We start from the raw sequence: 10,117 nt of genomic DNA on the forward strand, positions 1-10,117 counted from the left end.
ACTGGGAGATGCTGGAGCTTTAAATTGGGAGATGCTGGAGCTTTAAATTATGCTTGGCAGCTGTTGGGGTAACATTCCCTCTCCTCCTTGCTCTGTTCTGCATGCAGTTTTAAATGCTGGTTTAAATCTTTGCATGAACCTACTGCAGCCCAAGAATGAACAGTGCTGTTACACCAGCTAAAAGAAACAGTGCCTGGATGGATGAGGAGAACTGTGTGCCTTCTTTTTGAAGTTCTGGCAGTGGGAGGAAGCTGCTGTGTCTCGGGTTTAGTGGGCTGCTCCAGCTCAGCTTTGAGGCAGAGCTGTGAGACACTTTGCCACGAGTGAAGGCCCACAGCCAGAGCCCCAGCTCACTCCTCTCCTCTACCACTTAACCATTATTTCACTGGATGCAAATTACATCTGGAGGCTGTATTCAAATGGGTGCCTCGTGGTGGTGAGCGCTGTGTGGGCACACTGACAGCAAAGCCGTCTCTGAATATGCAGTGTGCCCCCTCGGGGGTCCTTAGAGCCCGCTGAGAACAGAACAGTTCATCTCCTGCTGTGTGAGCTGCCAGCTGTGCTGTGTGAGTCTGTGTCAGCCCTGCACGTCTGTTAAGTGCAGCTCAGGAGGCTGTGGTGCCTTGCTTGGAAGCTGATGTAATGACCGACTGCAGAGGGCACAGCACAGTGGAAGCACACTGAGCTCTGGCGTCCCTCTCACAACAGCTCCAGGTCATTGCTATTAGCGTAACCTACGGTGCAGCACAGAAGCCAGACCCAGCATCAGCTCAAATCCCAGCAGACTGTGGCAATTCCCAGCTCTCTACACCTCATCTCCACACGGAGCCAGACTGGCTGTGCTCTCAGGCCACCGAGGATCCTTGTCCTCTTTCTGTTTTCCCAGACTCAGCTCTACTCCTGCAGCCTCACCTCCATCCGGGCGATCGTCTGCATGTGCAGGGGATGATCTTTGAGGAGCTTCCCGAAGGCAACCCGCTTTAGGGCATACTGCCTGCTCAGACTGATCATCCTGGGGAGAATACAGACAGTGCAAGGTGTCAGAGAAGCATCTTTCCTACTTCCTTTCCAGGCTTTTCCTTCCAACCATCCTCACGGGATGAGCCTTGCCTGGCTCATTCCAGCCCTCACACAGGCCAGCTCTTTCCAGCACTGCTGGCTTCCAGACCCGTGCCTGCAGAGGCAGCGCTGAGCACTGCAAACTCCCCCGTGCTCATAAGCTGTTCCTTCAGCTCGGGGGGGATCCGTGCTGCCTTCACCTTCTCATGGAAGCTACTGCACCGATGACGTTGTGGATCCGAGTTATGTTCAGCATGTTGGAGATGGAGGCCACTCCACGACCTTCTGCAGAGATCTGAAACCACCAAGGAACAAAGGTTGGAGCCGAAGCACCTCCCTCTCAGTAGGAGATGTGCCCAAAGGCAGACAGATGCAGCCATCCACTCTGCTTCTGTCTATCCTCCAGTGGCAGAGACCTGCTTGCTTTGGAACACTGCTGTCTCATTTTAGCCACATGGCATAATCAGAGAGATTTGGGGACCAGCAGGAGTCAGCGTGATCAGCTCTGGTTCCTGGCTGCTTGTTCTACCTGTATGCTACACAGAACTGTCCCTCAGCTGGGCTAATGCAACTGCATCAGGGAAATGACCAGCTTAAAACCACTTTCTTTTTTCTCCTGCACGATTTTCCCTGAGCCATTCACAGCTTCAGCAGAGCCCTGCTGGGGAAGGATTCTGCGGAATGAGCAGCCAGCCCCGGATGTGGGAGGTAGCCCCGCTTTCAGGTGGTATCGCTGCCAACCCCTCCAAGAGCAGCCTGCCTTGCCAAGCCCGCCGAGTCCCGGGAGGAGGGGCAAACCTCACTCACCAGCTCTGCTTTAGCTCCATTTAGCCACAGCTCTGCTGTCGCCATCTGCCGTGTGCCCAACTTTGCTTTCAGTCTTTGCACTTGGATACCATTCAGCTTTTCCTCCTCATCTCGAACCCTCAGGAAGAACAGGGACAGCCCGCCGGAGCCCTGGGGTCGTTAGAAAGGCATGCAGAGAAGATTTCATGACAATGAAAAAAGGAAGTTAAAAGTTCCCCTCCTCCCCAAGGCGTTCCACCGCAGAACAGACCTGTTTTACACGTCCTTCAGCATCCTCTATCCTGGCCAGGGTCAGTGCCATATCAGAATCAGCAGCTGATGTAAACCATTTAAAACCGTAGAGATGATATGTGCCATCTGGCTGCTTTCTGGCCACCGTCTCTGTGCCATTAGCTGCAAAAAAGGAGCAGAAGATCACGGCTTTACAGGAACTTCTGTATCAATCGATGCTGATTTTCAGTTTAAGCAGCAGCTCTTTAAGTCGCCCCATGCTGTCTGGATGAAATGTGGATTAGCTGCTAATCTCTTTCACTGACACTGGATAAGAAATGCAGCCAGAGTTAAGAACTGGAAAGGAAAAATGTTCAGTTTAGCTGCAAGTCTACCCAGCAACAGCCCAATCTAACAGTGGTAAGGCAGTGCTCTGTAAGCAAAACGTGCTGTGTTTGTAACACAAGGCCTCTGTTTAGGAGCTACCTCAGCCAAGAGCCACAAGGGATGCCATCATCCAGAGCCCTGAAATGCTGTCACCTCTGTAGCTCTCCCTGCACAGCTGATCTTCACTCCTCCAACTGGGCAGAAGGTTCATCAGAGGCAGGTGACTCCCTTTCCTGCAGTGGGGTCCTGAGGTTTCCCAGCTATTGCAATCATTTGCCAAGGGCCAAAGCTGAAGGTCAAGGCTGCTCCTCAGTCCCAGCTGCCCTGCTCAAGGTTTGGATCACAGAGCAGACATCAGAGTGCGACCTGAGCAAGGAGCAGAGCTCCGTTCCTGTGAGCAGTGCACAGAGGCTGGGCCTTCTGTTGGCCAAACACAGCTCTGTGTGTAGGATTTTTTGGACGTTCTCAGCCCTCCCTGGCACACCTGGCTGCTGCCCACCCAGCACGTACCAACATCAGAGCCGCCCCGGCGCTCAGTCATCCACTGGCCAGAGGTCCAGAACTTCCTGGGGTCACGAGATGTCAGACGGTCAAAAGCATTTCTCAGAGATGCAGGAACACCCAGGGACTGTTTGGGGGGAGGGAAAAGAAACCAAAATCATACCGAAGTAGATGCAATTAGACATTTGCCTTAATTAACACTGGCTTGTCCTACGAGCATCCTCACCAGGCTCAGAATGGATTGTCTGCAGTCAGGGCTGTCCTGCACTGCATCTGTTTGCACTGCTGGCAGTGTGAAACCACCTGGCTTGAGTGCAGCTGCACTGCGTGGGCAGGAAGTGCAGCCTGAGGAGTGCTGAGCAGCACTGCTCACCTTGAACTGCTGCACTGCTTGACAGCTGGACAGAGCTCCCAGGGCATCACCAGTACATCTGTGTGCATCTTTGGATGTCACCAGCATCCAGGAAAAGGTAATTCCCTTGTGGAATTCTGTTTCTCTTCAGTTAGGATGCCCAGGGTTAGCTACTTTCTGCCTTGCTTTTCCCTGCACCCCACATAGCTAGTTACATAGTGCAAAGGTGTCTCTGAAACACAGCCAGACCTTCAGACTGGGAAGCCTTGATAGCTCAGATCCATCCATCACGTTTGGATCTGGCTCAATTCATTTAACTCCTGCTCCACAGAGGGAACAGGGAAAGAAGGCTGTTGAACCTCGTAGTAAGAAAGGTGGGGCAACTTTCCAGCTCCTGCAGTGCTACTGCAGGGTTTGTATGCAGTAGAGGCCTGGCTGTGCAAGTACTGTATGCAAACATAGAAGCTGGCCTGGGTGCACAGGCTGTAACTGAAGCAGAAAGTCAGGTGGGGGGAGATGGAGCTGAGTCACAGAGCAAGGCAGGGCCACGTCCAGAGCCAGAAGGCAGATCAGCTCTCCCTGGTCCTCGGCCAGCTCTTCAGGACGTGGGCTGTGTCTTCAGAGAGCAGCTCAGCTCATACCTCAATGACTTTGGCTGCTCCATCAGTCATGGCCAGCGGACAGTTGAAACCCCCAGAGGCGGTTGAAAACAAGTACAGTTTGACAGCCTGGTGCACACGGCTAGGAGAGAGAGTGAAAACAGACGGGATTCACAGCAGTTCAGCAGCAGGAGGATATGCAGGTGTCTTGACTAGGAACAGAGGGGAAAAACACAGCCAAAATGGGTTGGTTAGACCATTCGTTTCTAGGAGAGAAGAAACGGCTTCAACCACAAAGGCAGAAGCGGAGCAGAAATGTTTCTTGGTCCCAGAGGAATTGCGAGCATGGGGCTGGATGGAAGGCAGCGATTGCCATCTGGTGCACATCAAGTGCACGTCTCAAAAATAAGAAATCTGGGTCTATCTCCAGAGGCTGGAACACAATGAAACTGCAAGTAAAATTCCAGACTTCTGTGTTACGAGTAATGCATGTAAAGCTGGAGCAGCTGAGGGAAGCCAGGCCCCAGAATGAGGAAAGTGACGCCAGAGAGCATTATGATCAACTGCAGGCCATTAGTTACACCTTATCACTGCTGATGTGGAACATTGCAGTGGACAGGCGCTGCTGTTCAGTACAGCAGTAGGTGTGCTTTGGTTCACGCATCACCTCCTACCCATTACACAACAATTCAGTCCTTCCAGATGCTGAACACAGCCTGCGGGACACCAAGTCACTCCCATCCCACCCAGTTACCTCCAGTTGGAGTATCTTCTCTCATAGGCCTCAGCAATCAGCCCCTCCTCTGCTGCAATCTCCTTCATCCTCTTCCAGGCTGAGCAGGTGACAATGTGATCCACCCGCTGCCCCCAGGCGTCGTACTGCCGAAATACAGGGGGATTCAACTCACATTCCCATCCTAGAGGTCCGATCTTGGTTAGCAGACGGTTTCCAAACCCCTCCAGCTCCTGGCTCACCTCCTCCAGTACCTGTGAAGCAACGAGAGCCTTTCAGTTCTCGCTTGGAAGGCGAGGGGCCTCAGTGCTAATGGCAAAGGCAAAGTCCTGGCCGTAGTGTTCTGGGCACTGATGATCTCTTGCCACTTGGCTCACCGTGCTCTGTGACGCGGCAGGACAGCTTGTCTCTTGGCCTCTGCTGGCACAGCTGTGCTCAGCTGTCACGTTTTTTTTTTCACAATCGTTTTTTTCAAGTTACTCCTGGCAGCATCTCTGGGTTTTACAGAAGACAGAAGAGTTGTTGTATCGGGGCTGAGAGCCACACAGATGCATGCGAGAGAGGGATTTGGACGAGACGACCTCGAGGTCCCTTCCAACCAAAGCCACTCTGTGATTTAGTGCTGGAAAAGAACGCCAAGGAAAAAGGTGCCAAAAATGGAAATCCTTCATCTCTATAGAAAAACTTCCACTGAAATCACCAGTTAACTCCTTATCAGATGGGAAAAGAAAGAGGGCTCGATCATCCATGACCCTGCAGACATTCAAGGCCAGCTCCTGGGCAGCCTGACCCGGTGGTTGGCACCTCTGCCGTGGCAGGGTTGGAACTGGATGGTCTTCAAGGCCCCCTCCAACCTAAGCCATCCCATGCTGCTCTGACTTGAGCTTCTGCCTTGCACATAAGGTGTGTCTACATTCACATTTCCACTCTGCAGCCAGCTTCCTGAATGCCCCCAGATAAAGATTCATTAACTCTCTTTTTAGCCAGGCTTGGCTGGCTTGGACACGGGACTCTGTCCATGGCTAATGGACAGAAACCATCACCTGCAGAGAAATGACTCATCCCCACCTCCCCAGCTCCTCGTGTTGAGGTGATGGAATTGCCCTCTGCAGGTGCTTGCTCCTCTTCGCTGTCTGCAGCCAGAGCCTGGTGAACTTTAGACATAAACAACCTGATATAGACAAGGTTAAAGCTGGGTAATCCAGCCCCTAGCGTGGATGGTTAGCAAAAATGTGTCCAAAGCTATCATGGGGCGTCACGCGAGCGCCTGAACAAGATTAATTTTCAACAGAGGAATACTTTTTGCTGTTCTCTAGGCCCATAAAAGATGCTCATTTCCTCCTCGATAATTGCAGTTGTGGAGGTGAATGCCATATTTGCTGTGACTGAATGGTGCAGTTATAAAACGCATTCGTTTGCCGCTGCAGAAATACAAACCCTGCTTCCTTTCCCTGCTTCCCCTTGCATTGACTTTTCATCACACTCCATCCCGTATGACTGATCCTTCCACTGCTCTGTGTAATGAGAACCCTTCACACGCTGTCCAGCCTGGAAGTCTCCATCCTCTCAACACACGTTGTTTTTTCAGAAGAAAAAAAAAAGAAACCACAGCACCAAGCCGTGAGCTCTGCTCCTGACCTACAGACCTGCCCAACAGTGTTTATTTCCAAGGGAAAAGAACAAAATCAGAGCTGCTACGTTTGTGCATAACGCACTGCTGCTGGGGCACCTGCAAACCATGAGGTTCCAAGCTGCAGCAGCCAGCAGCTGGTCTCCTTCACCCCAATCAGTGCTTTGATGTTCCAGGGATGAACGGAGTGAAAACACACCGAGAGCACAAACACATGAGCCTTGCTATTGAGATTTCTTTACAGAGGGCTCAAAGATCAGTGGGTATCTCGAAACTGCGCTTAAAAAAACCCAGCAGGTGCTTCCTGCTGTGCTCTCCAGAAATCACCTTCAAACAAAGAAATCCCTTGCTCCCTTCCAGAGACATCTCTATGTTCACCGCTAAACACGGGTAAATAGCACGACAGGAATCAACACCCACTGTAGCGGTGTCTGCCTCAGGGCGATGCGCCACGCTGCGGCTGCTGCTGTCCTGGACGGGAGAGGGGAGTGCTGGCATGGAGAGCAGCCCCGGGCTGCGGGCAAGGCGGTGCTGCGGGAGGCTGAGAGCAGAGCGAGGCAACACTGCCCCGCTGGGACCAGAGGCAGAAATGGAAGGGAGATCTGCTGATGTGGGTATTGCAGCCGCTTTGTCTCCCTGGGGAAGGAGTGGAGAGCAGCTCTGACCCTCTCAGTTCTTCAGGAAATGGGAAGAGTCAGGTGCAGAGTAGGAGCGTCCTCCTTTAGAAAGGCCACAGCCTTTCTCCACTGCTTGGAGATGCCTCATTCCTGTCTTCCATCACGGCAGTGCCAACAGCAAGCTCATGGTGCTCCTGTTACACTCTTACTGCCCCAAGACCTTCCTGACCTGCAGACCAAGCAGGAAGAGCATTGCTGGCAGCCAGGATACGTCTCCTTTACTCACACAGTGGCTTTACGGGCTCTGCTTCTGCTGCAATGAAACACAGAGGTCACACCCAGCTCCGTGAGATCTGACCCTCAGCAAGTGAGGCAAATTGCAGTCCCTAGGGGGGGAAGGCAGAGCACAGGCAGTGCAGGGAGCCCAGGGCTTCCTGAGGGATGGAACCTCACAGCACAGCACGGGCTGCTGCTCCTCCTCTCTGAGCCCCTGCAGCTCTGTGCTGAGCCTTTGCTCTCTGAATATCAACTCAGAAAAGCCAAGGACTGTTGTTGAGAAACAGCAATTCCCAAAGGACCTTTGCATCCTCTTCAGCTTACAGCTGAGATCAGCCTTGTTACTTTGGCAAGGGATTTCCTTGACAATCCTGCTTCCCCAGAGAGAGGGAAGGGGAAGAGCACAGCAGATTTGGGATGTACCTCCATTTTTTTTCCCTTTCTGTGAAATTTCTTACTCTGGATGACACCAAACAACAAATGTACTGACAATTTCCAAACACTCTTCCAGGAACACCCAGACCAGAGGAGCCCACTAGGCCCTTTCTATTTCTGCTTATGTCCTGGAAGTGTTTTTCACCCTTACACACACAACAAGTTTTAAGGAACGCTGCTAAATTCCCCCCAGTTAAACACGGAAGGCACGGAAGGGTTCAGAGAAAGGTTCTGTTCACAAACAGTGACCCAGCCAGCACTGCAGTGTGTACACACACACACACACACACACGTCAGACCTTGGGAGGAAGGTGTGCCTCCAGGTAACTCCGAAGCAAAGCATCCTCCAAATACTGGTTCCCGGGCTCAGGCCGCTCTTGGAAGAGGGTCTCAGCTTCTCTTCTTGCAACAGGCATTTCCAGGTCTGCTCCCACTTGCTTCTCCTGCAGGCCGACCTGCTGGCCTTGCCCTGCCGTTGTGCTGAATCCTCTACAACTGCAGGCTTGGCACCTGTCCCAGCCGTGACGCAGCCTGCAGGTAGCACCAGGTCTGCACAGAGCCAAAGTAAACATGACTGCAAAGCTTCAGCACGTCACCCCAACAGCTATCACCTTCACTGCATCGTGTTTTCTTCTAACGCTGTCATATTATTCTTGAAAATGAACCCTGTCTTTTCTCCTCCCTTGGGGAGGAGCTTTTCAGCAGCTGTTGTTGACTTGAACTAGGGCAAAGGTCTTTGGAAGGAGATCAGAAAAGGGCCTGGAAAACACAGGTACTCAGAAAACATTGTGTCTGTCCATAGCAATTGTGCAAATCATCGTCCAAATTTCCCAGAGTCGAGGGACCAGCCTTGGTGTGCATCCAGCAGCATCCCCAGTGGATTGCCTGGAATAATGAGTTTGGAAATTGTCATAAAATGAGAAGAAAAACTTACGGAATTCCTGGGAATGAGAAGAAATAGTTTAGGCAGGTTATTCTTATTATTCCACATTACGATCTTATCCTATATTATTTGGCAGGCGAGATGTTAGGAAGAAACTCTTCACTCAGAGGGCAGTGAGGTGCCTGCCCAGGCTGCACAGAGCTGCGCATTCCCCGTCCCCAGTGCTGCTCCAGGCCATGGATGGGAGCTGGTGGGACAACCAGCCCAGGGCTTGGGGCTGGGGCTGTAAGGGCCCTTCCAACCAAAGCCATTCTATGATTCTGTAAACAAGGTACTGGTTAATAAAAGGGGACTCATCTTCCTTGGATCCCTGAGTTGTGACAGAAGCTCCAGAAATAATCTACTTCTTGTGAAGTCTCCGATGTCATGGAGTCTACTCTGCCCTGGTGAGGCCTCATCTGGAGCACTGCGTCCAGTTCTGGGCTCCCCAGTACAAAACAGACAGGGATCTCTTGGAAAGAGTCCAGCGGAGGGCCACGAAGATGGTGAGGGGCCTGGAGCATCTCTCCTACGAGGATAGGCTGAGTGAACTGGGTCTGTTCAGCCTTGAGAAAAGGAGACTGAGAGGGGACCTGATCCAGGTCTATCAGTATCTAAGATGTGGGGGGCAGAATGACGAGGCCAGACTGTTTTCAGTGGTGAGTGGAGACAGGACAAGGGGAAACGGCCGGAAACTGCAGCATAGGAAGTTCTGCACCAACGTGCGAAGGAACGGCTGTGCAGTGAGGTGAGGAGCACTGGAACAGGCTGCCCAGGGAGGTGGTGGCGTCTCCTTCTCTGCAGATGTTCAAGACCTGCCTGGATGCCGACCTGTGCGACCTGCTGTAGGGAACCTGCTTTGGCAGGGGGTTGGACTCGATGATCTCTGGAGGTCCCTTCCAACCCCTACGATTCTGTGATTCTGTGAGTCGGTCTAATATTGTCTCCTTTTCCCTAGGTTTGTACCTGGAAACCCTAAGAATGCCTTCTGGCTTTGAGTAATGTAAAACCTGCACCTCCACTTGGGTGGTGACACGCTGACAGCAGTGCCACTATTCCAAACACCAGCGTGCTGTTACAAGCACGGATGTTGGAGACTTGTGCATGGGGTTAAAGGCGGGGATATGCCTGGCTGCAGCACGAACCATGGAACCATCTGAGTTGGAAGGGATCCTAAAGGCCACCTGGTCCATCTGCAACGAGCAGGGATGCCTACAGCTGGTCAGGTAACTCAGAGCCCCGTCCCCTGACCTCCCAGAGAAGGGACGCCCGCTGGGCAACCGCTGCCGGAGCCTCACTGCCCTCAATGAAAAAACTATTTTCTTTATATCCAGTCTAAAACTCCTCTCTTTTAGTTTGAAATCACTTCTTGTCCTATCCAGAGGTGGGCCACAAAGATAATCCAAGGGCTTGGAGCACCTCTCTTAATGAAGGCAGGCTGAAGGAACCGTGCTTGTTCAGCCAGGAAAAGGGAAGGCCGTGGGGAGACCTCACTGTGACCTCCCGGTATATCAGGGGGGTTTAGAAACAAGTGGAAAATCAACTTTTTGCACGGGTAGGCAGTGATAAGGGAATGGTCTGTCAGCTAA

The 10,117-nt window shown here is 52.2% G+C and overlaps 1 protein-coding gene across 10 annotated transcripts in view; it reads right to left on the reverse strand.

Moving 5' to 3' along the window:
• Positions 1 to 8,272, reverse strand: part of LOC122165707 (acyl-CoA dehydrogenase family member 11-like) — a 16,182-nt gene extending 7,910 nt beyond the window's left edge. For 5 of the 10 annotated variants that reach the window (XR_006170578.1, XR_006170577.1, XR_006170579.1 and 2 more), the window contains exons 1-9: positions 7,906 to 8,270; positions 4,670 to 4,902; positions 3,958 to 4,057; positions 2,974 to 3,091; positions 2,617 to 2,787; positions 2,117 to 2,259; positions 1,867 to 2,016; positions 1,260 to 1,354; positions 913 to 1,012 (exon numbers count right to left, since the gene is read on the reverse strand). Coding sequence is in view for 6 of the 10 variants with exons in the window: in XM_042828970.1 (XP_042684904.1) it covers positions 913 to 1,012; positions 1,260 to 1,354; positions 1,867 to 2,016; positions 2,117 to 2,259; positions 2,617 to 2,787; positions 2,974 to 3,091; positions 3,958 to 4,057; positions 4,670 to 4,902; positions 7,906 to 8,178 (1,383 nt within the window). In the remaining 4 variants the exon portion in view is untranslated. Of the gene's footprint in view, positions 1 to 912; positions 1,013 to 1,259; positions 1,355 to 1,866; positions 2,017 to 2,116; positions 2,260 to 2,616; positions 2,788 to 2,973; positions 3,092 to 3,957; positions 4,058 to 4,669; positions 4,981 to 5,025; positions 5,271 to 7,905 lie in introns of those variants that run through there. The other 5 variants (XM_042828974.1, XM_042828972.1, XR_006170580.1 and 2 more) reach the window with 5 other exon arrangements.
• Positions 8,273 to 10,117: the final 1,845 nt, after the last annotated feature.

Source organism: Centrocercus urophasianus, unplaced genomic scaffold, assembly GCF_019232065.1.
Source record: "Centrocercus urophasianus isolate 14NV4802_14NV808 unplaced genomic scaffold, USGS_Curo_1.0 seq_30, whole genome shotgun sequence".
Classification (NCBI taxonomy): Eukaryota; Metazoa; Chordata; class Aves; order Galliformes; family Phasianidae; genus Centrocercus; species Centrocercus urophasianus.